The following is a 27,837-nucleotide window of genomic DNA, read 5'->3' as shown; positions in this document are numbered from 1 at the left end:
GGAGGGTGCTGTATTTACACATACAGGGCAGGGACAAAGTTGCAAGAGCCTGCAGCCATCAATATTTGAAAATCTAATGCAAAACTTAGCCAAACCGAAACCAGGAAATGTCACACTGGTCTACATTTGTTGGCTTGGTGGTGTACTTGACAATTGTTATTTACAATAAAGTTGTATGACCCTACAACTTAAAGCACACAAGAGACGGACATGAATTCAAAATTTAAAGTATGATGGACGAACAAGTGTGACACAGTGTCTTTCCACATTCATGGTTGTGCAATACACGTCTGTATAAACACGGGATAGAGATGAAGCAAGCTCAGTCAGATGCATAACTTTTCGACATGGGCGTTTTCCCTGTACAAGATTTCCTATACGATAAGTGTAAATATTTCCTGTAATATTGTGATAAATAGCAACACTTGAGTTTTTCCTGTAACACTTAACATTGAATGAAACTACAGCTAAAGGAATAACCCACACATTTCCCTCTTTAAACCCAAGATTATGACTAATTGATTATAACCGCATACAAGGCAAATAAACAAGGTCTGAATGCTGCTGCTGCTAAAACCCATCACTTAAGACTCCCACATAAGCTTCAGTATGGAAGCTCGTCTAGCCTTAGGTGCATTCTACAAACTGGCTTTTTATTGTTTTATAATTGTATGGGATAATATTACAATGGGCTCACTATTGAAAATATGACTTGAAAACCTTATCTGTATATTAAATTGTCATCCTATTCTAAAATTCAGAACACATTTATCTCCAAGTTTGTTTCATTTTTTTTAAAAACTGTCTTGAAAAATGGTGAACGTTGATCGAGTTATGTTACCAGAAATTAATAGAAAATTTCAATAGCTGGAAGAAATTGGCCACATTTCCTTGTATATATGTTGAAGCGAAAAAAGATGAGTGTCTTTAAACATTTTCGGGAATTAATTCTAGCTAGTTAAATATAAAACTAGACTGTTCTGGATTTTTAAAAGTATTTTTAGTATCGTTGTTCTGGTGCAGTACGTGCCTATTAAAAAGAAGCCAGTCCTTCACATAAAACGTGTAGTTTCACACTGCACAAATTGCTAACTGTATACTTGCTAGGGCTGGGTACCGCGAAATATTTGGTGCAAAGGTATTTTGGAACATAATGCAATTACATTAAGGACCAACAATTAAATGTTCTAGGGCATGGGCCTGTATTTTGTGGAGTTTTTTTTTATTTCCTTCTGTCAATTGCTGAAAAAAAAAACATTTTGCTCTGTTTTAAAGCAAAATAACAGCATATCATGTCCAATATAGTATTTCAAGAAATAACACAATCTTAAGTTAAAAGAAAATAAAAGTTCTCGGCTCAAAAACAAAAATTGCAGACCCTCCCTCCCTGAAACTTAAATGGTCGGTTCCTTATAGTAGATGAATTTGCTAGTACATGATAGTGAATGAATTTGCTATGCTAATGTTAATTGTTGTGTAAGTTGTAATCTAAAATATTAACTAATGTGGAATGATTATGCTTACAGTATGGCCAACAACCTGTGACATTCGAGAGCTCGTTGATAGAAACTGACACTGAAGTCTATAATTCACTTGCTACACATTTGAGATAATAGGCGGGGAGACTTTGAGTGGGATAACAACACCCGAGCATTGTGTTTATCAGAGAGCCTGTAAACATAAAACGCACTCGACAAAAAAGAAAATATTTAAAGAACTTGAGAAATTATGCAAAATTCAAGCAGAACATAACTGCTCTTTAGAAAATCTAAGGACGATTCTCAGTCTTACAAAGGAATACATAAAAAACCTCATTAACATCCGAAAAAAGTTCGTCTTTGGCCCGAATATCCTTCACAACATCCTATTTGGTCGACACGTATCAAACGTAAGTAAGGGATCGTAAATATATTTGTAAAATTCAAAAGTAATGTGTCTATTACATGTTTTGTAAAAAACAATAATTTTTGGAAATTATTTTCTCATGAAAAAAATAAATACTCGTTAATATTATTCAATTTTTAAGAAGATTACTCTGGAATTTCCATAGATTACATACTTATGGAAACTACCAATCTACTTTTTCGTACCATCGGGTGAAGAAAACGGTGAACCGGTATACCGGTAATACCACATACTTTCAATAATTGCATAACTTTCATTGCCTATTTTTCTTTTCCTGTTGATTCAACAGGAGCACTTCATACAGTAAATTATGTACTTTCTAGTGCTGGAATAGAAATCATTATTGCAATGTTATTTACCTTTGACACATTAAGTTGCGGATTAAAGTTAAAATTTAATCAAAACTGTACTAGTTTAAAAACAAATTTCAGAGCTGGCATGGCATGAAATAAATTTAAATAATAGATATGCTCATTATTGTTGAATCTGCTTCAATATAGCAAAAAGAAAAAACTTCATGATTGTTTATTCTATCAGTCATATAACATGTATAATATATTAAGAAACAGGCATTCGCGATTTTTAAGAAATTCCGACATATGAAGAAAACTTGTACATCGCATTATTTCTCCTGAATAAGTGTAGAAAATTAAAAGTATCACAGTTTAACCAATATCACAGCTTATTTCAATAATGTACACCACACATAATCCAAATATCATAGTTCGGAAAGAAAGGATTAATTACACAGTCTAAGAGTAATAAGGCGGGGGAAGAAAACAAAATTTGCCGACATTGTCTTTGTCTCACTTAACTTCCACTTCACTTCACTTAACTGTATGACGTTTGAAAAATATTTTCAGCGTGACCAATGAATAAAAAATAATCATTCGCAATAAAGAATCTAAGTAAGTGGTGTTATAATATCACGTGTCGTCGATGTAATCGTTGTATGAGTTATCATGTGGGCTTTAAAACAAGTAAATATAGAAAGTCACTTTCGTGTCAGCTGATACACTATTGTGAAAATAGGTGATCCACTTTTCTTCGTACCCACTTGAATGGCTCAGCTAGTCTGGCCGACGTTTGCTCAGATCTTGAATTCGAACCGCATGGTGTCAATGACTCTGAAATTAAAAAAATTATATTGCATGTATTTAAATAAACATATATACTCATATAATGATAGTCGCTTTCTTAAAACAAATTAATGAACGAAGGACCACCTTCCATTGCTTAATAATTATGTATTGTCTTGCAACCCATGGTCGAACCTACATTGTTTTTGTTTTTTTTAAAGCACGGTATTGTATTTAATAATTGGTTATTAATGCCAGAAGGAAACACAAGTATCATTGGCACTACTAGTAAATAATAAATGAAACAAATATAACGTATGTCATTTCGTAAGCCCAATTAAACTGGTGGCATATATAACTAACCTATTGTCAGTTATCACTCAAACGAAAAGAAACGTCTCAGCATGCTCTAAAAATCAGATATATTGTAGAGGTCATTGTCAAAATAAGTAGCTCTTAGTAAACGTGGTTATATTTGCTCTGCTCAGAGGTGAATTACCTGATTGCAACAGATGGACTTGACAAGATCGGTCCAAAATGACGTCTGACTCGAGGTACTCTATAATAACGGGGATTTCCTTAAAGGAGCACTGAAAAATGAATAAAAACCTTTAGCATTTCGTTCTTCAGAGAAAATGAACATAGACCTAAGATACACGGGTATAAATAAAGTAAAATATACCCAAAGGGCAGTTTTTCGTGCATTCTCGTGTGACATTCAACTGAAATCTATCGATACACCGTTGTGAGCCTAACATGTATATTAATTAAAACTATATATTTATAGATCCGGGCTCTACACCAGGAATCATTATGATAATCATTATGAAATTAATGCTTTACAGAACTATACAAAAACTGGATGAGATGCCTGCTTTGAGATTGGTCATATTTTCTTCTAAATTCATTATAGTATATACATTACATTGGAAAGACTGAGAATTCTTTTTAAATATTCATTATATCCTAAAATAACGAAAGACAAAGAGATTCACTAGGATTCATCTAAAGAAAAGCATTGATGGATTTAGCAAATAGAGCTGCGTAAGTATTTACCTGTGCTTTCTTCCAGATTTCCAAATAATGTATACTTCTTTCTATATGGAAAGTTAAGTCACCTGAATCTTTTGAGCTGTAAAAGAAAGAACAAAAATCAGAAAGTGAATCATCATCAGACGCCATAACAAAATAAACACTGGTAAGTGATCATACATCGTGTTTCCCTGTTAAAATTTTATGAGGTTTGAATTTACATTACTTGCAAATTGCCGTCGGAGTTTTGAGACGATATGTGGTCGAAAAATCGTGACTCTTTAAACTAATTAGATAATATCACTAGAAGTAGAACTAATTATAGAAAAACACTAGAACATGGACTAATTAGATCCTGTCACACACATAAATTCTGTAAAAAATACCAGCTCAGTTCTATCAGGTTGTTAATTATATCCACAATTTCAAAATCAGCTGCAGTTATTGAATCAATTAAAACTGGAACTTCACTGTCTACACACACACACACACACACACTGGTCTTACCTTCTAGAACTGACGTCATCGGCAACATACAGGTCTTTCATCAGCAACTCAAAATACGGGATAAAGATCTGAATGTATCAAGTTTGATAACATATAAGCATTTCAGTTCAAATGAGCATATTAGTTACTATAATAAAGTAATTTAAGTCTCTTTAGTTACAGTACATAACGTAAAAAGATTGTTTTGGATTCCGACTTGTATGAATTGGCACAAAATATAAACCGATGAGAACATTTCGCAGAAATCACCGCTTGATACTTCGTGACCATCCAGAAGTTTATCTTAGGAAAGTGGTGAATTTGTTTCACTCATTTATTTAAGAAAATCTCAGATTAGTCTGTTTTATCTTTAATTACTCTTTATTTCAACCGTGTAAATCACATATAACGAGATATTTGTCGATATTAGTTGTACACACTTTTGAATAATAAATACAGTGTATTTCATACAATTGGTCATATTTACATGTTGTGTAGCAAGTGCTCTCTATCTCTCACTCTCTCTCTCTCTCTCTCTCTCTCACACACACACACACACACACACACACACACACAAAAGCAAGCTACCTTATCAGTGACGTTCTCGTCTGTTTCTGCCCTGTCTTTGGCTACTTGCAGGTAAGCCCTGTAGTTGCTGAAATTTTTATTTGGGTCGATCAGGTGCTGAAAGTGTAAAAACATCGTTTGAATATTCAGTTGCTACTTCACATTTTCACGTGAAATTGTACGCATGCAGGAAAAGCTGTCTTGATGAGCAGACCCTTTTGTTTTTGGGGTGTAACCACGTCTCAAGCTACATGCCTCAAAGCAAGCGTAACACATACGACTATCTTCAAGTTGTTCTTTGATCCAGCGCTTCTTTAAAAATATAACTTTTATTTTTCTGTTGTAATTTCATTTTCGTCATCGATATATAAATTGTCAATCGTTTTTCATTCATTGCAACAAACATTAAAATCTGCTTATTTGTGTGAGGAATACATTTTTTAAAAAAGCACACATACGCCTATATGGAATAAAAACTAAGCACCCTCCCAAAGCATTAGGAAGAAATCAATATAACTGTGTAATTTAATCAAGTTTTAGGATATAGCAGCGGACAGAGACAAGTCTTCCATATCAAAATGACATCTGAATAAAAGACTTAGGAATCAACTTCATAGAGGAGAAAATTTTGTGGAATTTAAGGCAAAAGTAAAATAAATTTTAAAAAATTGTCGTTCAAGTTCATTTATTATAACACATAAAGAGCTGCAAACTACATTTTGCACATATGACGAACAACTGATTGCGTCATAAATCCAAATGGTGATTGGTCAGGTACAACTGCAACAACAACAACAATAACAACAAAACACAAAAATTGGTAGATGCTTAAAAAATTTAAAACGTCTTTTAAATCGCACGAAATGTGTGGCCATGCTTGCATAGAAAAAAAAAAGAACGAAAGATAATATATTGTTCATTTTACCTTCATTTTGTTGAAGTACGACCATTTGTGTTCTGCCCACTGTAGAAGAAACAAGGTGAGATGAAAGACCTCGATATACAATCAACACTGCACGCGTTAGATTTTTAGGTTGTCTTGTATTGTGTATTTAGAAGTCATAAAAACAGGTAAGTTAAAAAAACTATCCAGTGACCATGCATTGACTTGGACTTAATTGAATATGACAGTAGCGATGTAATTTTAACGGAACAATGTTGAAATATTTGCAATATATTTATGTATAAGAAGCTTCCGTATTTATACGAAGATATTTTAACGCAATGGGATGTAATGTTCACTTACTAAGCCTTGCATTTTCGAAGCTGGAGACATGTCCAATCTGACTGAAAACAAAGAATGAAAGAATATATATATATATATATATATATATATATATATATATATATATATATATATATATATATATATTTGTTTGTTTCTACCAAGTCGAAAACATATCATTAAAATGGATAAAATATAAAATGATAAGAATTACTGTTTGTCAACACGAGAAGGCTCTAGGTACGGTGGTGGTGGATAAATAATATTTAAATGCATTGAACCTGCATAATTCATAGTCAAATATTGGATGCCTAAATATTTCATGTCTTTATTCTTTGTAATACTTCTTCACCTTTCATGCAGAGACTGATAGGTAATTTATGCCGTTAAGATCCCCTTCAAGAGTGTAAAACAAATTCCTCCACAAAATGCTTCCCCTCCCTGGTCCCCAACACTCTCTTTCTCCGCCCCCCCCCCCCCCCCGTATCATTCAAACAACGGCTTATTGGATAGTAGTATTACTTACTGAGAATGATAATGGCAGAGTTAAAGTTCCCGATGCTGATGCATTCCATAGAAACATCAAGGAGGTAGTTTGTTAGTATTCTTCTTTTCCTCCGTTTGTTCGTACACTGCAATAAAGGTACAAAAATGCATGAAGTCACCAGTTATACCTACGAATGATAACAACAGTATCAACAACAACAGCAATAGCTGCATTAAGCCGAGTCTAGAGGGAGTGAAATGTGCATAAATCGTGCAAAGCTTTCAATACACCGGGACAATAACAAGATGACGTCAATTGTTGCGACGACAGGGATACAGACAGACAGAGAGAAAGAGACACACAGATGGACAGATGAGTATTGTTTCAGTCAAGATGATGGTGACTGTATTTTTACCATCGTTAGCTGGATATCAACAAGTGTACCAAGTCTGTTACACCATTGGACGTAATCGCTGTAGTTTTTGCTGACGGACGTGGAGGAGTTTGTTTTGCATCCTTGAAGGAGATCGTCACGGCATATACCACGTATCAGTCTCTGCAAGAAAGGTGAAGTGTTCAAAAATATAAAAGTGCCACTTTGATGTTTGTGACATTTTTGGTAATTAGAACTAATTTCCTTTCCTCTTCTGACACATTCAAGAATACATCAATGTACTGTGCGTCCCCACGGCTACCAAAAAAAACAAAAAAAAAGAAGACAGAACTGCTGTTGGATAATGCGCTGGCAAATCGTTTGAAACCAGAAGAAAAAATAACGCAGACACTGATTTGCCGATAGACCATGCGACAGCAATATGTTTGCAGTTGGGTGCACTGTATACACATACATACATACATACATACATACATACATACATTAAGTACATTAAGTACATACATTACATACACACACGTACGTACGTACGTACGTACATACATACATACATACATTACATACATACATGCATACATACATGCATACATACACACACGTACATACATACACACACACACACTTACATACATACATACATATATATATACATACATACATTACGTACATACATACATACATAGATACATACGCACACACGTACATACATACATACATACAGACAGACAGACGGACATTCATACATACATACATACATACATACATACATACATACATACATACATACATACATACATATATTTGACTTACCAATTCTATACAAGTTAACTGCTCGGCTAGCGTCCGAGGACAAGAGCACAAAGATGACATATCCAGCTGTAAATTAGAATAATAGAAAGTAATAAACATGTAGTAAATGGTACAAATTTTGACGTACGCCTGTAGTCAGTCTGGAAACATTGCTGTGATTTGACATGTTATATACTTTTATAAGGTGATGTTTTCCGCGCATGAGTAAAGGCGTGAATCGTTTCACTCGATCCCTATTACGGTGATCTGAGTACACCAATTAACTTTTTGCGGGTGATATCTGGCGCTTTGAACATGGTTGAAATAAATCAAAAGTAAGAACGTGTATGTTTATAAATTTGTTTAAATTAATTAAGTATGAAACTACTGTAAACCAGTTACAATAGCACGTGATTGACTACTGGTATAGAAGACGATTGATAAAATACATACAAATTGATTAAAAACTCAATTTAACCTAATAAAAATCAAGCAGGATGGAATGTGATTTAAACGAAACAACAAGAACAAACAAATAAAAGACAGTAAACAAGGTAACTTAATAACTATAAAATTAACCTTTTGATATAAGTTTCAAGAACCAAGTATACCTTGTCCATTATTCGATATATTCCATAAGACAAATACTTTGTACCTATTTTGATCTTTTTTTGTGTTATTGTACGAAAACCTACTACTGTGACAAACACTTCCTTGGACATTTGACGCATAAGTATATTTGCTCCGCGGTTGTCAGTCAGACTTTATATACGTTTCACATGATTAATTTATCAGGATTTTCGTTACAGCTAAATATAGGTTATAAATTTAGAGTCTGCCTCCTATCTGAGGGTTATTGTTTGAAAGTTACTCACGTCACAAGTATGTGAAACGTATAAACAATCCACAATGTTTTTTTTCTTCCATACGATACAATCAATTGAGGGAAATGACGTCTACAAAATGCCATTGAATATAGTTCATGGCGGATGGTGCGGTACTTCTCTTTATTGCACTCTCTCTCTCTCTCTCTCTCTCTCTCTTGTTGTTGTTGTTGTTGTTGTTGGTTTAATTTTCAACCCACGAATCTAGAAGTGAGTCTTATATAAGATTTCCCAGCTGTGAAACGAGTGACAGGACACTGCATTTTTGGGTCCGAAATGATAGGGTGCTGATAGTATTTTGCAAAATCTATGACTCTCTTCATCTGAATATTGCTCTTGATGTGAATGACTAAAACGTATATTTATTAATAGGACTTGCGGGACGAGGAAGCTTTGATTGGAAATTCAGAGATTGATACATGTCCCCAGTCTACAGCTTCTGGATTAAACATCTTTTTATGACATTATAACATTTTTTTTCCGACATATTAGATGATAATTTTTTCTAAAAATCCAGTCTCCATACACTATCGAATGCGTTGTGAAAATCTACGAGACACAAAAGAAATGATTTTTAAAGATTTTTTAAGATATTCGTTAATGTTTATTACAATCTTCAAGACATTAAATCAAACAAAACAAGAAAAAAATATTATCTAGTATAAAATAAATCGTCCTGAAAGCCTGTTTGATATTCTGATAAAATATAAGATTTATTAACGAATTATGCAAATTCTGAGTTAAAATTGAACATAAAAATTTATCATAAAATAAAGTAACGTTATAGGCCTGTCATTTGACGGATTCAATGGATCTTTACTTTTTGTGCAAATTGGTTAATAATTATAGCAGTTCAAGCATGTGAGATGATACCATCATTGTAAACTATATTAAAAAGAGAAACATGCAATTGCACGAAAAAGTGTGATGTATTTAATATACTCATTTATAACATTATCTATTTCAGGAGCATTTCCATGTACTGGGGGGGGGGGGCATTTTTTAAACGTACATTTTCGACGCTGCTAATATTTCATCATCAGTGGCATTTCTGTTTCCTTGAGGAGAGAATGAAAGTTATCCAGATAAATCGACACCACTATTAATACTGTTCAAATATATAAACATGGTACTTAAAGCTGTTGAAATAGAAGTGCTACCTGTGTCTACGTTACTGAACAAGTTTTAGTATTGTCTCTGATTGTCACTTATTATTGTTCGAGCTCCTTTCTGAATTGTTCATCCATTTATAACAATTAATTATGCCATAGTTGTCTTATACGATGTATTCTGCCACATAATGACCGTTTTAATTAGAAGGATCGATGTTGTTTATTGGTCTGGCTCAGTGGATCTTAACCCATCGGTCGCGACCCGAAACGTCGCCTTGCTGCTTTGAGTGGGTCACCGAGATCAACATTAATAATTTGAAATTTCTTTTTGAAGTTTTTTCTTTTTAAAAAAAATAGTATTTGATGGGTGGCGAGAGTAACAACACAAACATAATATGGTTCGGTGCCTAAAAAGGTTAATAACCGCTGACCTAGCTGGATGATGACGCGTGCAAGGCGGCCTCACATCCTCCATCCAATCAGTGCTTACTAATTATTAGTCTCTTAGTATATAATTGGCGTTGTGTAGAAACCTATACTTTCCACTATGGTTAATAAGAGTGTAATCAACAATTACACAGATCCCCTTGCAAATCATTTACTGGTCTCCGATAGCGATTGTAAACATTAATTGTTCACACAAAAAATACATTTGGACCAAAGTAAACCAGATACTGAACTCTTGGCTCTTGTTCTACATATATTTTTTTATCCCCTTGGTTTTGTATCTGTGCCTTTTAAAACATAATTGCAATCGGCACTAGATACCAAGTATTTGTGCTGACATTCCGTTCAACAATATAATACATACTGTGACATGGCTGAATGACTTAAAGCAATTAAAAGTGTTACCTGTTTAGGCTCTCATAAACAGTAACAAGAAAAAAGTGAAGACAACAAGCTTTGTAAACTTTAACAAATAATTTATTTCCCTAGAAAAACAAATTAAAAATGAGGAAAAAAACCGTACGGTTTTAAGAATCAAATCCAAAATTAATCCAAGAATAATCCAAAAATTAAAAAATAGAAGTCCTAGTAATACAATTTTCTAATGAATCTAAGTTCGAGTCCCGATGAAATCCAAAATGGAAGACGATGACGTATACTGTAATCAGTATAGTACTGAAGTGTCAACAGTTCATTTTTGAACCACAGAAAATAATATTCCGTGTTTGAATTCTATAAATTTAAATAACTATCTTTGTCCAAGAAATAATTCCGAGCACAAATATTTCCAGGAAGAATAATCTCTTAGAATCCAAATAATCTGAAGAGAAATTAAAATTAAACTCCAACTGGTCACAACAGAAAGACACATTGACGTCTAAGTGTTTAAAAGCCCAACTGAAATTATTTCTCAAAACATTACTATTAAATCTGGCTACTGCGCAAAACATACGCCCGGATAAGGGTCAACCCTCTTGTAAAACCAGAATTTCGAAATAATTGCTACATGTTTCGAGAACAACGTAGAAGCTATTTACATGTCTAAAGTCACGTACTCCCATTTTTGCCTCGATTTGACTCTAAGAATCCCACGCTAAGAAAGAATAAAAAAAATATAAAAAAGTTGTTTACTTAAAATCATGAAATAAGGTCAGGAACTAGGTCAACTTTAGATACAAAGTTCTAATATAATGTTTTCAAAAAATTTAACTGAATTTCTGGAAGATATCAAATCCAGTAAATAAAATTACATTTCAATAGCATGTAATGGAATAAAAGAATTTAAAACTTACAAGCCAACAATTAAATCCAATCTAATATAAATTAAATCAAATATACATAACAAAATAATATATTTAGTTTCTACGCTATCAAAGTAGAAATACTTTAGAGTTGATTAAAACTTGAGATTTAAAAAAAAATCACTGCTCATAAATTCTGCTTCAAAACGATTATCCTTGTCCACCTGTAGAATCCCCGTGCGGGTTCGTGCTTGTAGAATGGATCTTACGCCTGGATTTGCGTGTTGCAAGAGGCGACTTAACAGAGTCATCCGTTTGCTGTGGGTTCCTTCCCATTTCGTTGTAGTAGAAGATCCTGGTAGCCGAGCTGAGGAAAGGCCGATGGGTGTTATACCAATCTTTGACCTCAAGTTAAGTTAGATGGTTGGTCAGAAAGACCCAGTCATATCAGTCTGCTGGTCACAAGAAGCTTTAAAAGCTATGAAAGGACATTAAAATACACTGATTTGCATACCCTACCAAGGTCACCTTTGAGATTAAAGCAATAACGTGTTTTTCTTCGAACCTTACAATGAACATAGATTATGAGAGCGATGGCAAGGGTTATTGGAGTAACGTTTAATCTTTCTTTGAGTATGTAACCTCGTGTAACGGAATAAATTGGCGTAAAGCTCTGTCAATTTAGTAGGCTCCAGGGTAGGTGACAAAATAAAATATTACCTTATGGGAAAACCAACCAAAACTTCAATAAATATTGTGAGATCGGATCTCCAAAGGAACAGAATTATTGAACCAGTGACTCCGATAGGAAAACTCGTCCGTGTCAAAGAAGATGACCAACATTTCTCATCACTACGTCCAATGACGAAAATCTTCAACTAACTATGATATCACCTTTTGTGGTAACTTAAACATTTCAGGGCTTGGATGGAAAACTAAGAAGTATAAAACAAACTCAATGCGGGCCAACTATTTGTAGAGTGTAGCTGCAATCTTCAATCGGACAATTTTCTTGACTTCAGGCAATTTGTGGAGATGCCCATTACAACACTTCAAGAGGGTTTGTTCGATCAAAATATTTGGTTGCCTGCAATGAAACTCAAATGCTCCAAAATGTAAGCTCCTCGAACGTCCCACAATTGAAATGGATTAACATTCATATTAACGCCAAGTTGATTCCCCAAAACATTTGCATCATGACGTTCAAATATATATAGAAATATAGAGAAATAGTGATGATCGTACCGGAGATTAGAGAAGTTTTCATGAAGAAAGAACAAATGGTTGTTGTCATTGAAGACTCGGGTTAAGATTATGACATCACTTCGAAGTTTGGGACAATGCAGACCTATTGATTCTAGGTGTAAGTTTATCTGAATCACTTGGAAAGCTAGAAATAGTAACGTCAAGGTAGGTTTCACTTTTTTGATTGCTGTCCTCAGAAGATGGAGATACCTCATGGCAGAATATTGTCAGTCAAGATCAAAATGCATACCATGACAGTGTTCATCGATACTGGAACACATTCTTGTCTAGCGTTTCGACTTCAATCTGTGAGACAGAAGATTTTGATGTGAACTACTTGAAGAAACTGTATGATGATGTACCGCCTGAAACAATCTTTGAATTTTTGAGAGATTGAGGCTTATAAAAAAAATTTGATCGTATGTTTTAAGGAGTTTAAATTTTGTACCTCTATCTGTAATTTTATATACATTTTACAGAATTTACAGAACTTTTGCATATTTACATTTGATATATTATGTTTGTGTGCTTTATGTTTACAATTATTTGGAAAGGTTTATCTTCTTAATTTTTTTTTTTAAATATAATTTTCGAACTTTATCTATAGTTTTCAGCCTATTGCAACTATTGTGGGGGAGTGAAACAAGTCTCACTCTTTGAGTAGCCTTGAAGTGACAACCAGTATTACAAGCATAGTTCGTGCATCAGTAATCACCTTCATTAGCACCTTTTGATTTAGACCTCACAATGAAAGCTGGCAGTCCACTCACCCAATTCCTATACTGCTTAACATGTACAAAACACATTTAACCTCTTGAGGAAACCCAGCATACAAGGAGTAAGTGCCAGTTTGGTCCCACCTCGCATCACGTTATGCTAAGTCACAGATCAGCAATGATTTTGGTAGACATCGGGCGTCTTTGGAATGCATGTCTAGGTAGGCTTTTGTGGTCATGGTAGCTTGAGTGACTATCACTATACAGCAAATATAAAAGAAGGGTCTATGGGATACCGCCATGGACAGCCTGAAGCGTAAGTGGGAATACAGTTTGGGGAGACATCCTTTAGCGATGAAGGCATTGCCTTGATTGTAAAGAGCCAAGTGACGATAATGAACAGGTGGTTGATGACTACATGGAACCACCAGAAACCTTGAAGACCATATTTCCTCTGGCCGTCAGCATTCATTGAAATTGCCAAGCAATCATAGATCTTACCATATACGATTAGACCCAATGCTATTACATTGTATGCTGGGGATACTCCATGTCTATTCATTCCATAGTTGCCTGTGCAAACATTTCTTTAGCTCATCCAAAGAAGAATTTATTCATCATGCAGATGGGCTGAGGACTCGTACGAAACATGCCAGCTCAGAATAGTGATCGACCTGGTCTGCTATGCCTCATAGGCGCGAGAATCGGAGAGGTCGTGGAGGCTAGTTGAAGAATTAATGATGCAGCCTAAGCTGCAGCCTCATGTAATGGAACATCAGCACGACCCTTGGGCATACCTTGGGTCGATAGCGCCTTTTTCAGCATCTTGGTCCGATCTAGCAGCCAACCTGATATAATTCTTGGTGACTGTATAGTTATTAATCTATTCAAAAACTGAGCATGAACTCCTCCTCAGATAGAGAAGCGTCGGGAAGTCTCGCGAGAGAAAGTCTGCGATGAAGTTCAGCTTACCATTCGCAAGAGGTGCCAGAGAAAGATTGCACAGCCAGCGAGAGGAGACAACACGTAACAGCAAGAGTAGGGGGAACCCATACACAAGCGTTACCGGGGCACGTGGTTACAGTGCCAGACTCTACCGCTATGTCGTTGACAATGTTGACATCGCGCCCTTACTTTTTGGAGAGGAAGCATCGCTGTTAACTCTCAGTCTAGAGATATTCCTAAATACTGACAATCTTTTTCAGGCTGTAGTTTTGTGGGGACTCTTTACGAAGTGACACTGGATAATGAGGAATACATTGTGATATGAGGAGGGATATAATGGATCCTGCGGATGCCGTCCTTGACCTGTGCTACCAGGCATTGTGCAGATCACGTCTACAATTGCGTCCTCCATGGCTGCACGCTCGCTAAAACAATCTAACCGACACCCGGATTGGTCTGTTCCTGGATGTTCCTCAGATGTTTCGACACGTTGGTTCCGCATGTCACCGCCTTAGGACGAGTCATAGACATCATCAAACATCTCCCTGATTAGCGACTGGCAAGTGTGACTGTCCATGGCAATACCGCCTGAAAAAAGCGTTAGTTTATTGATTAACTTGATGGACTTTTTGCCGGCTCTGTAGGCTCTACAGAGTGTTTCTACAAGGCTGGCAAGTTTTTCTATGTTATCGAGGCCATCGCAGACCTTTGTCCATAGCTGATACTGAGGCTTAATCTACTCAGTGTTCATTCTGTTTTGGCGGCTTCATCCTCATTTTCCTTCCTTTTCTCGGCCTCTTCAGCCGCCCGCACTTCACCCACCGCGAAGTTGAAACTACGTCTGTTCTTTTTCCTCACCAGCCCTTCGAATACAATCTGATTCAATTCCTCACACACGTGAATGTATTTGGTAATAAATTCTAGTTGGTAGTCTGGAATCGTCCTTATCACCACCAGTACTGTTAACAAACATTCTCTCCTTTTCAGTAAGCCCTAATGGTGCTTCCAGGGCCTCGTCAAGCTCCTCTACCTTCTCGACAGACTCTGCAGGGTGAAAGACTCTGTCTCGGTCTTTACTAACTTTGGCCCCATTATTGCACCTGGCATCTCGCGGTACTCCTACATTGCCAAGGACTGCTTTAGCAGCCTTCTTGACGACACGCGCGTGTCGCTTTTGTGCAACAAGCATTTTTCCCCAGCTGGGTGAGATTGCTCTCCTCTTTTAAGCCTTGGTGGTTATTTTTCACATATACGCGGGTGTGAGTTCCCGGTCATTGAAGCTGGCAGCTATGGAGCTTGTTATCCACCCCAACACCATGACTATTTACTTCCCCAAACTCCGGATGACCTCTTTCATGTCCTCGACAATCTCGCGAGTTTCATCAGCAACTTTCGCCTTCCCTATGACGGGTGTGAACTTTATTTCAGCCTCTAAGACAATCTCTCTTGGTGAAGTTTTAAGCAGCAAGCTTGACAGTCATGCCTGAGGCAATGTGCTCCTTCAGCAGAGTATCTTGTCGTTCGTGCTCGTCAATTTCGCAAATGGTATTGTGGCAGGTTGAGGCAAGATTATTATCCACAGGTACGCTCTAATTACATATCTACGCGTAGTCGAGGTCGAAACTCTACTGAACGGTTGCTGGTCAGGTGCTCATCATCGAACCTGTGTGGCGATCGGTCGCATCGATATAAAAGCGGCGGAATTCGTCCCAGTTCATATCGGATGTGCACTGTCGACGGGCCTTTACTTTTATGTGTCGCCCTGGTGTTCAGACCCGCATTTGCTGCATATGAGATGAACCGCAAGAGTGTCTACGCCTCATTTCCATCAAGCCAGGAGTAGGATCTCGTCTTTGTATCTCTGGGCGTGAACTGTGCAGTAGGTGTCTAAGTATTTCTTTTTGTAGGAGGTTGTATGGCCTAAGGGTATCGATGTGCACCCCTGAGACCCTCTACGACCATTGGTTTATGATGATATATCACAGGAACCAAATCTATAATTGGGTGATTTGTTGTGTTATGTATATCTATATTTTTCGTAACTCCTTGTTCATTATTTTTATCTACTATTTGTAATTTTGATTCATGGCTATAAATTGAATAGATTATTTTCAGCTAGAATTTGCCCAACCAATGGGAAATTACTGAATTCTTCTAGAACGGTCCATAGCTCAGCAGCCAATGAGAAAATAACCCAAAGTCGTCACTATATCTTATTATTAACATTATTAGTAGCAATTCAATAAATACGACTGCATCTATTTATAGATCCTATGTAATTTTACGCGCTTAACAGACTATGTCACGTAGGCTGTTAATGTTTTTACGTCCATTATTGACTTTAAATGAAAATCGATTGTCGTTAAAAAGTCTCCATTGGGATTTTCGTTTGACCTTTTATCATCTTATCAATCGTATACAATATTTGATCCTTTTAGCTACTCATTTTTGCCGCTGAAACTTATGGCTATTTTTTTTAATAAGTAACGGACTTCGCTCATATTGCAGCCCGTGGCTACTTTCTTTGCAGTATATCCATCTCTGAGCACGCATAGCCCTCGCTCGAACACCAATATGTCATCACCGTCTGCGGGTGCCGTATTTTAAGTTATCCCTTAAGCTAGACTTCGCCCCCTGTTGTACGTTTGATTGGCTAAAGCTAAGATAAGTGTGAGAATATGTGAACCTTGACTTTCCCTTAAACAAAATGGACACGGGCACTGTATCAAATATGAACAAAATGGATGTTGTGCGAATAATTTCGTAATTTCTGTGTACTGATATAATAATTTCGTCGATGAAATAAATTTATTGGAGAAAATAATAAGTGAAACTTAAATCTAGTGAAAGGCCGTTGAAATTCTATCACTGTAGTGAGTATATGCAGAATATCGGAGGAGGGGGTCCGTTAATCCTGATAAAAATAGTATTGCCAATGCGAAGTTTAACTGTTAGGTTACATGGTTTTTGATCAATTCAATAGTTGTCAGGTTACAAGACTTGTGATCATTCCGATAAATGTGCCCTGTATACCTAAATCATTGATTCACTAGATATGATCAAATTCTAAAGTCACCATAAAGTCATATAAAACAAGAAACCAAAAAGAAATATTTGATTGGCATTCAGAGTCAAACAAAACTATTTCTGTTTCAGTTTCTTACATTCAGTTTCAATATATTCGTGCTGATTGACGTTATCCTCCAGATTGTCCAGATTGATATAGACGTGAATACGTAGATCATTACCAAATGAGTAAAGTATGTCACAGTGACTTATTCCACACATCTTGATGTGGGCACCTTTAAATACATTAAATTTTATCCGTATACAAACTTCAAGGATTTTAAACAGCAGTGCAAGTTATTAAAAGTACCTTACATGAATTATTGTGATGCTGATTTCAAGATGAAGGCATAAACATTCATATTTCAAATCGGAATAGAGAAATGGAAGTTTCAAATATCGCACAGTATGAAAAGTACGCCTACATGATTAACGTGTATGGCTAGATGCTTTAGAGTGCAAGCAGATATTGGACTTCGTGAGGTGCAGGTAACACCAATATCTGCACAAGGATATGCCACACGAAATGTATACACTAGTGATGGTCTAAATGTATTCTGTGTTAAGGAGGAAGTATACTACAATGTAACATAACTCTGTTCAAACTTTACCACTTTAAAAGGAGCATGAGAAGACAGTGCAAACATCAATTCATGAAACATTGTCATAGACCCTGCAAATGGTACTGTTGTATTCCTGGGAAGGGAGAGAACATTACAATACATAAGCACTCTGTTGAAAACTTGTACAGTCACATGAGCATGAAAAGTGACTGCAAGCATAAGTATCGAAAACAGCCTTATCAGAGAGTTTCCCATAAACAATTCAACTAGGTCAAAGGCATATCAACTATGGGTTACTGTCACTTACTTTAGGTATAGAAGAAAAATATTTATTTGGTGAATACACATGCATATTTGCAAAGTGGCTACATGTACATGCGAACTGGATGTAGAAAAATCTGTGTATGCAAACCAGAAGTTCAAATGAGCAACACCTTAATTTGGAATGTTTTAAAATGCATTAATCTGGGAAAAATGTAGCAAGGCAGATTATGTTTCTGTAAACCAGAAGTTTAAATGAGCAACACCTTAATTTGGGATGTTTTGGAATGCATTCATCTGGGAAAAATATAGCAAGGCAAATTATGTTTCTGTAAACCAGAAGTTTAAATGAGCAACACCTTAATTTGGGATGTTTTGGAATGCATTCATCAGGCAAAGTACTTACTCCTCGGTAAAATTTAAGAGATTTGTTTTTCAAAGCCAAATCATATCGCTAGCCCCCGAACCATACTAATGACATCCTGTTATACTGGTACTTGGTACATAGAAAGAAAAAATACAGCATTTCGAACGAAAGAAAATGTTTTTAGTAGTGTGTTACATAAAATCCATGATTTTGAAGGTGAAAGAGCAACATTTTTAGTGAAGCATGTGACAGATATAGCTGGTATCGTGGGACGAAACCTGACCCAACTTGGTTTTAGGGACCTTAAACAGATTTCAAGGTTAGTAGTTACTAGTCCATGCAAAGTAGTGGATTTTCACTAAGATATCTTGAAAATTACATTTGATGATAGAAGTTTGTGTCTTGAAATACTACCAACATTATCAGCGGAAGTAATAACGATTACAGTGAAACCTGTTTACACAGGACATGGGTCATTAAAATTTTTATTAGTCTTTATAGACATTGAAAGTAAGTAGAAGAATACAGATATTTTCTTTGCATGCTACTGATCTTCCATCATAATGCATACATTCCTGTTGCATACATATTCTTCTTGGACCCCCCTCCTGCAAAAGCGGTAATAAGATCTTTCAGTTTAAATCTGTATGCGGAACCAAAAAAGTCTTAGTTAACAAAAATATCCAAAAATGTAGAAAAAACATGAAAAACTTTATAATAACACGAAATCCATGCATACCAAGTTCATTTGTCTACATCACGGTCTTTATAAGCCGAGCTAAAACGTTGTGGCTAAAAAAGCCAAATTTAGCAATTGATACTAAATGGGAAACATTTAAAATGGATGTGATGCTGTGAAAACCTACTCAAGTCTTGTATATATTATTACGAAAACCATGGTTACTAAAGTTTTGGTTAATCAAAAACATTTTTTAAAATGGAACGAATTGTTATAAAACTGATCCTCTGCTTGCAGTGTAATTGCAAACAAGGTTTACAACAGAAAGTTCAAAAACATTTTTTTAAATGGAACGAATTGTTATAATGGCTTGAAAATCTAATCAGGTTGTCTACATATTACAAATATGCCTCCCAAATGCCATTTCCATACAAGTGAACTAACTCCCAAAAGTTACAGATGTTAAAAGATGAAAAATTACTGAAAGTGCCTTAATGTCTAATCAGGTTATTTCAATATAATATAAATATGCTTATCGAATTCCATTTGTCAACCTCAAGTTATTCCCTTTACCTTGCTGACAAGGTTTAAGCACACATGTCTGAGACGCAAAGAAAAGATATGGGAATAATTTAAAACATAAGGTCATTTACCAGGATAATCTTGGAACCCAATGAAGATACATACATATTAAGTCATATTCTTAGAGGGTGTTTTCATGGGGCCAAACAACTGCAGGGCTTCCGTTATTACTTGAAATAAAAAATGTACATTCCACTTATCATATGACCAAGACTGGTCCACCTTTCTTATCTTCTTACTGGTAGGTATGACTGTGCAGTTAAAATCTAATCATGGTAATCATTCTTTATTCTTGTATGAAATACTTTTTATTGAAAAATTAAGTAATTAAAGAAGATTTGGCAAGAATAGCCTTATTTTTTATTGACCAAATAGTTTCCACAAGTGCTAAATGTAACCATGATTTTTATGAAAAGGAGAACTAGAGTATTATGAAGGTGGTTTCAAGTGAAATTATGTTGACTGTTTATAGAAAACGATCCATTATACCTCAATGTCAATGTAAAAAACTATGAAAAATGTTAAATGTAAAAGAAATGCATAACTTCGGTTAGTACAATCATAATGGGCGTTCGACACCACACTGGCATATCAAGTCTCAACAGGTCACTTGGCACTGAATATCCTTCACAACATCCCAACTGGCCGACACGTATCACACATGTAATTAAGGGATCATAACTATATTTGTAATATTCAGAACTAATGTGTGACAAATGCATGTTAAAATAAAATAAGTTTTAGAAATATTTTGTCATGAAAATTATAAACATGCTGTTAATATTAAATTCGTAACACGATTGCTCGAGCATTTCCGTAGATTTCATACTAAAGGAAACTAGCAAAACACCGTGTTACGTACCAACTGGACAAAAAGCCGCGTTGAACCGTTATTCCGGTAATACAATGCACTTCCAATAATTACATAATTTGCATTGCCTATTTTTCTTCTCCTGTTGATTCAACAGTTGCACTTCATACCGTATAATATGTACATCATGTATTTTCTAATGCTGGAATAAAAATCTTTATTGCAAGGATCTTGACTTTTAACACATTTAGTGGTGGAATACAGTTAAAATTTAAACAAAGTGTCTGAGTGTGTGTGTGTTTGCTAGTTTAAGACAAATGTCAGAGCTGGCATGGTATGAAATAAATACAAATAAGAGATTTGCTAATTATTGTTGAACATGCACTAATATAGAAAACAGAAAGAAAACAGTATGATTGTTTATTCATCATTCGTATAACATTTGTAAAATATATTACCAAACAGGTGTTCGCGATTTTTAAGTTATTCCTAATTATGAAGAAAAACTTTTACATCCTAAATAATTCTCTTCAATATGTGTAGAAAATTAAAAGTATCACAGTCTAAAATATATCACAGCTTATTTAAATCATGTACACCACATATAATCCAAATATCATAGGTCGATGTAATGTATACATGCCAAGAGTAATAAGGCGGGGGAAGAAAACGGAATATGCCGAAATTATCTCCATTTCACTTAACATCCTATGAGTCACGTTTGGAAGATATTATTATCAGTGAATAGAGAATTTAAGGAAGACGTGTCATAATATCACATGTCGTCGATGTATTCATTGTGTGGGTATTTCCATGTCATGTGGACTACCAAACAAGTAAGTATAGGAAGTCACTTTCGTGTCAGCTGATACGCTATTGTGAAAATAGGTGATCCACTTTTCCTCGTACCCACTTGATGGCTTCAGCTATTCTAAATGAAGTTTGTTCAGATCTTGAATTCGACCCGCATGGTTTCAATGACTCTGAAATTAATAAATTCACATTTCATGTATTTAAATAAACATATATACTCATATAACAAAATGATAGTCACTTTCTTAAAATCAAAAGAATGAAACGAAGAACCACTTTCCCTTTTGTAATTATGAACTGCCTTGCAACCCATGGTGGAACCTAACTTGTTGTTTTTAAAGCATTGTATTGTATTTATTATTTGGATGTAAATGCCGGAAGGAAACACGAGTATCGGTAAATAACAAATGTTCAAAATATACTTTATTATGATATTTCGTTTGCCGAATACAATGGATGACATGTATAACTAACCTATTGTCAGGTATCACTCAAACTAAACCATTTCCCACACCAAACGTCTCCACATAAACTAAAAATCCTATATTGTAGAGTTCATTGTCAAAATAAACAGCTCTTAGTAAACGTGGGTATCTCTGCTCTGCTTAGAGGTGAATTACCTGATTGCAAAAGATGGACTTGACAAGACCGATCCAATATGACGTCTGACTCAAGGTACTCAATAATTATGGGGATTTTCTTGAAGGAGCACTGAAACATTTAATTAAAAAGCCTTTAGCATTTCGTTCTTCAGAGAAAATGAACATAGACCTAAGATACACGGGTATAAATAAAGTAAAATATACTCAAAATGCAATTCTGTCGTGTTTCATTGTGTGACATTTAACTGACGTGTATCGATACACCGTTGTGAGCAATATATGTATATTAATTAAAACTATATATTTATAGATCCTGGCTCTTCACCTGGAATCAGTATGATAATCATTATGAAATTAATGCTTCACAGAAGTTTACAAAACTGGACGAGATGACTGCTTTGAGATCGGTCATATTTTCTTCCATATTCATTCTAGCATATGCATTAAATTGGAAAGACAGAAAGTTTTAAATATGCATTATATTTTGAAATACAGAAAGACAGTCAAAGTGATTCACTAGGATTCACCTAAATAGAGGTTTTGCTGTAATTAGCAGATAGATCTGTGTAATTATGTACCTGTGCTTTCTTCCAGATCTCCAGATACTGTATGCTTCTTTCTATCTGGAAAGTTAAGTCACCCGAATCTTTTGAGCTGTAAAAGAAAGAAAGAACAAAAATCATAAAGTGAATCATGACTTGACGCGAGAGCAAAATACATACGGGTAAGTGACCATGCACTGTGTTTTCCTGTTCAAATTATAAGAGTTTTGAACTTAAATTAATAGCTAGTTACTGTTGAGATGACATGTGGTCGAAAAATCGTGAATCTTAAAATTAATTAGATAATATCACTAGAAGTAGAACTAATTAGAGAACAACACTAGAACATGGACTAATTAGATCCTGTCACACAATAATTCTTTAAAAAAATACCAGCTTAGTTCGATGAGGTTGTTGATTATATCTACATTTCAAACTCAGCCACGGCTATTGAATCAATTAAAACTGGAATTTCACCACACACACACACACACACTGGTCTTACCTTCTAGAACTGACATCATCGGCAACATACAGGTCTTTCATCAGCAACTCAAAATACGGGATAAAGATCTGAATGTATCAAGTTTGATAACATATAAGCATTTCATGTATTCAAATGAGCAAATTAGTTACTGTAATAAAGAAATTTAAGTCTCTTTAGTTACAATACATATCGTACCAAGACTGTTTAGAATTCCGACTTGTATAATTGGCACAAAATATAAACCGATGAGAACATTTCGCAGAAATTCTCACTTGATACTTGGTAACCGTCAAGACATTTATCATAGGAAAGAGCTGAATTTGTTTCACGCATTCATTTAAGAAAATCTCAGATTAGTCTGGTTTATCTTTAACTACTCTTTATTTCAACCGTGTAAATCACATGTCACGAGATATTTATCGATATTATTTGTACACACTTTTTAATAATAACGTGTATTTTAATCAATTATTTAGATTTATATGTTGTTAACAAGTGCCTTAGAAGTATACACTACAAAAAATATGCAAGCTACCTTATCAGTGACGTTCTCGCCGGTTTCTGCCCTGTCTTTGGCTACTTGCAGGTAAGCCCTGTAGTTGCTGAAATTTTTATTTGGATCGATCAGGTGCTGAAAGAGTAAAACCATCGTTTAAATATTCAATTGCTATTTCACATTTTCACGTGAAAATGTCCGCATGCAGGAAAAGCTGTCTTGATGAGGAGACCCTTTTGATTTGTGAAGTAACCACGTCTCAAGGTACAAGCTTCAAAGCAAGCGTAGCACATTATCTTTAGGCTGTATTTTCATCCAACTCTTCTTTAAAAATATACCTTTTATTTTGCTCATATAATTCATTATATATCACATATGCCTAAAAGAAATACATTATTATGCACTCCTCACCGAGCATTAAGATGACACCACCTTCTCTGCGTAAAGTGATAATGCATTTGGATATAAAAGTCTCCCGCATGAAAATTACCTCTGAATACAATTTTTAGGAATGAACTTCAAAGCAAACATAATTTTGTGGAACTTAACGAAAATTGACATAAATCTTTGAAAATGAATGTTGTGCAATGACATTATTATAACGCATAAAGAACTACATATAACATTTTGCACATATGACGAACAATTGATTCCTGCATAAATCCAAATGGTAATTGGACAGAGTCAATTGCAACAACAACAAAACAAAAACAATGGTAGATGCTAGTTATTTAAAACTTCTTTTTAAGGTCGAAAAAATAAAAAGAAGAAAGGAAAATATTTTGTTCAACTTACCTTCATTTTGTTGAAGTGCGTCCAGTTGTGTTCTGCCCACTGTAGAAGAAACAAGGTTAATGAAAGATCTCGATATACAATCAATATTGTACGTGTTAGATTTTAGGTTCTCCAGTATTTTGCATTTAGAAGACGTATAAAAAACGTAAGTTCAAAAGCTAGCCAGTGATCATGCATCGAATTGAACTCAATTTCATACAGCATTAGCGATGCTATTTTAACTGAACAAAGTATATATATATATATATATATATATATATATATATATATATATATATATATATATATATATATATATATATGTGTGTGTGTGTGTGTGTGTGTGTGTGTGTGTGTTTTATAGAGGTTTTCGTATTGATACGAAGACATTACAAACGTACTGGGATCTAATGTTCACTTACCATGCCTTGCATTTTTGAAGCCGGAGACATGTCTAATCTGACTGTAAAACGAAAAAAAGACAGAATGAAAAAATATGTATTTGTTCTTACCAAGTCGAAGACATATCATTCAAATGCATACAGTATAACATGGGAAGAATAACTGAGTGTCAGCACGAAAAGGTTCTAGGTACAATGATGGTGGATAAATAATATTTAATGCATTGAACCTAAATAATTTGTATTCAGATGGTGAAAATAGTGGGTGCCTAAATATTTCATGTCTTTATATTTTGTTAATACTTCTTCACCTTTCATACAGAAACTAATCCGTAATGTATGCCGTTAAGATCTTCTTCAAGAGTGTAAAACAGACTCCTCCACAAACTTTTCTCTCTCTCTCTCTCTCTCTCTCTCTCTCTCTGGTATCATTGAAACAACGGCTTATTGGATAGTATTATTACTTACTGAGAATGATAATGGCAGAGTTAAAGTTCCCGATGCTGATGCATTCCATAGCAACATGAAGGAGGTAGTTCGTCAGTATTCTTTTTCTCCTCCGACGATTGTTCTTGCACTGCAAAAATGGTACAAAAAAGGTATGAAGTCACCAGTTATACCTACGAATGATAACAATAATATCAACAACAACAACACTAGCAGATCTAGCCGTGTTGATGGCTGGTTGTGGCATTGATATTCATCAACGTTTTCCCAGTTTTGAGTCTAGAGGGAGAGAAATACGCCTAAATCGTGCACACTACATGGGGAAAATTGCAAGTTGACGTCAATTGCTGCGACGAGAGAGAGAGAGAGAGAGAGTTGTTGTTGTTGTTGTAGGGTTTAACGCCAATTTTTAACACAAGGCTATACATGACGGCTAGTATCAATGGTGAATCAAGAACCCGGGAAAACCATTGAAAGAACCACCGACCCACGAGAAGCTACTGGCAAGCTTTCTCAAATATCGACATTGGCCCATTGGCCGAACCTGAGACTCAAACCCACGCACAGAGAGAGAGAGAGAGAGAGAGAGAGAGGTGGGGGTGGACAGATGAGTATTGATTCAATGATTATGATGACTAGATTCTTACCATCGTTAGCTGGACATCAACAAGTGTACCAAGTCTGTTACACCAGTGGACGTAATCGCTGTAGTTTTTGCTGACGGACGTGGAGGAGTTTGTTTTGCATCCTTGAAGGAGATCGTCACGGCATATACCACGTATCAGTCTCTGCAAGAAAGGTGAAGTGTACAAAAATATAAAGGTGCCTCCTTGGTCTTTCAGATAGTTTTGGTAATTAAAACTAATTTCCTTTATACTTCTGACACATTCAAATATACCGTATACATTAATGTATTATGCATCCCCATGGATACCAAAAAAAAGACACGTTCAAGAACAGCGTATAAAGCAATGTGTTGGCGTCCCCACGGCTGCCCCCCCCCCCAAAAAAAAGAAGAAGACAGAACTGCTTTTGTATAATGCACTGGCAAATCGTTTGAAACGAGAAGAAAGAATAATGCAGACACTGATCTACCGATTTGCTATGCGACAGCAATCTGTTTGCACTGCGGTGCAATGTATACATACATACATACATACATACATACATACATACATATATACATACATACATACATTTGGCTTACCAATTCTATACAAGTTAACTGCTTGGCTAGCGTCCGAGGACAACAGCACAGAGATGACATATCCAGCTGTAAATTAGAATAATAGAAAGTAATAAACATGTAGTAAATGGTACAAATTTTGACGTACGCCTGTAGTCAGTCTGGAAACATTGCTGTAATTGCACGTTATATACTTTTATAGGGTGATATATTTTTCGCGCATGAGTAAAGGCGTGAATCGTTTCACTCGATCCCTATTGCGGTGATTTGAGTAATCCAATTAACTTTTTGGGTGATATCTGGCTCTTTGAACATGGTTGAACACGTCAGAAAAAAATCATAATTAATACAGTTTGTAAATTTGTTTCAATTAATTGAGTATGAAACCACTGTGAACCAATTTTCAAATTTTCACTTGATTGCCTACTGGTATAGAAGATAACTGATTGATAAAATACATACAAATTACTTAAAATTAAACTAAACCTAATAAAACGGATACAGAATGGAAGCTAACTGGTTTAAAAAAATTAATTAAAAAACCCTAAAGAAAAGAAACAAGAGACGGTAAGCAATGTTAATTAATAATTACAAAATTACCCTTTTGATCTAATTTAAAAAAACCAAGTGTACCTTGTCCATTATTCGATATATTCCATAAGACAACTGCTTTGTACCGATTTTGTTCCTTTTGACACGAAAACCTATTACTGTGACAAACACTTATCCTTGGACAGTTGACACATAAGTATAAACGCTCCGCGGTTGTCAGTCAAACTTTATATACGTTTCACAAGCTTCGTTTTTTAGGATTTTCATTACAGCTAAATATAGATTATAAAATTAGACTCTACCTCCTATCTGAGGGTTATTCTTTGAAAGTTATTCACGTCACAAGTATGTGAAACTTATAAATAGTCCACGATATTTTATTTTCCATACGATAAAATCGGCTAAGGGAAATGACGTCTACAAAATGCCATTGAATATATAGTTCATGGTGGATGGTGCGGTACTTATCTTTATATAACTCTCTCTCTCTCTCTCTCTACCCCTTTGTTGTTTTTGTTGTTGTTATAAGTTTCACCCCACGAATCTAGAATTGATTTTTAATAAAGATTTCCAAGCTGTAAAACGAGCGACAGGACACTGCTTTCTTCGTTTTGGGTCCGAAATGATAGGGCGCTATATAGTGTTGGACAAAAT

The 27,837-nt window shown here is 35.2% G+C and overlaps 2 protein-coding genes across 3 annotated transcripts; both read right to left on the bottom strand.

The window, feature by feature from the left end:
- Nucleotides 1-2,415: 2,415 nt before the first annotated feature.
- Nucleotides 2,416-8,727, bottom strand: LOC149803600 (ras-GEF domain-containing family member 1C-like). 2 transcript variants are annotated; one of them, XM_089953344.1, is made up of 11 exons: nt 8,576-8,727; nt 7,986-8,051; nt 7,197-7,337; nt 6,821-6,926; nt 6,316-6,356; nt 5,995-6,033; nt 5,091-5,186; nt 4,524-4,591; nt 4,041-4,116; nt 3,484-3,574; nt 2,416-3,032 (listed from the first exon to the last, which is right to left on the bottom strand). In XM_089953344.1, exons 1-11 carry the CDS (start codon nt 8,693-8,695, stop codon nt 2,923-2,925), a joined length of 954 nt encoding a protein of 317 aa, XP_089809470.1. In that variant the 5' UTR covers nt 8,696-8,727; the 3' UTR covers nt 2,416-2,922. The 2 variants fall into 2 exon arrangements, with proteins under 2 accessions (XP_089809470.1, XP_089809471.1); XM_089953345.1 differs by having other exon boundaries at nt 8,620-8,719.
- A 12,562-nt stretch (nt 8,728-21,289) lies between these two features.
- Nucleotides 21,290-27,425, bottom strand: LOC149803599 (ras-GEF domain-containing family member 1B-like). Its single transcript, XM_089953346.1, has 11 exons — nt 27,265-27,425; nt 26,653-26,718; nt 26,093-26,233; nt 25,467-25,575; nt 25,020-25,060; nt 24,619-24,657; nt 23,863-23,958; nt 23,346-23,413; nt 22,877-22,952; nt 22,317-22,407; nt 21,290-21,866 (listed from the first exon to the last, which is right to left on the bottom strand). The coding sequence occupies exons 1-11, from the start codon at nt 27,271-27,273 to the stop codon at nt 21,757-21,759; spliced, it is 846 nt and encodes a 281-aa protein (XP_089809472.1). The 5' UTR covers nt 27,274-27,425; the 3' UTR covers nt 21,290-21,756.
- Nucleotides 27,426-27,837: the final 412 nt, after the last annotated feature.

Source organism: Sinohyriopsis cumingii, chromosome 3, assembly GCF_028554795.1.
Source record: "Sinohyriopsis cumingii isolate HCF-2022 chromosome 3, ASM2855479v2, whole genome shotgun sequence".
NCBI lineage: Eukaryota > Metazoa > Mollusca > Bivalvia > Unionida > Unionidae > Sinohyriopsis > Sinohyriopsis cumingii.
This window is presented reverse-complemented; position numbering and strand designations above follow the sequence as displayed.

Bases quoted from the DNA above. Each gene is read 5' to 3' on its own strand.
- LOC149803600 (XM_089953344.1), bottom strand. From the start codon at position 8,695: ATGCGTCAAATGTCCAAGGAAGTGTTTGTCACAGTAGTAGGTTTTCGT. The intron at 7,338-7,985 runs GTAAGTCAAATA...CCTTTCTTGCAG, and splicing joins AGTTAACTTGTATAGAATTG to AGACTGATACGTGGTATATG. The intron at 5,187-5,994 runs GTAAAATGAACA...TTACACTTTCAG, and splicing joins CGTACTTCAACAAAATGAAG to CACCTGATCGACCCAAATAA.
- LOC149803599 (XM_089953346.1), bottom strand. The intron at 26,234-26,652 runs GTAAGCCAAATG...CCTTTCTTGCAG, and splicing joins AGTTAACTTGTATAGAATTG to AGACTGATACGTGGTATATG. The intron at 25,576-26,092 runs GTAAGAATCTAG...CCATTTTTGCAG, and splicing joins TTGATGTCCAGCTAACGATG to TGCAAGAACAATCGTCGGAG.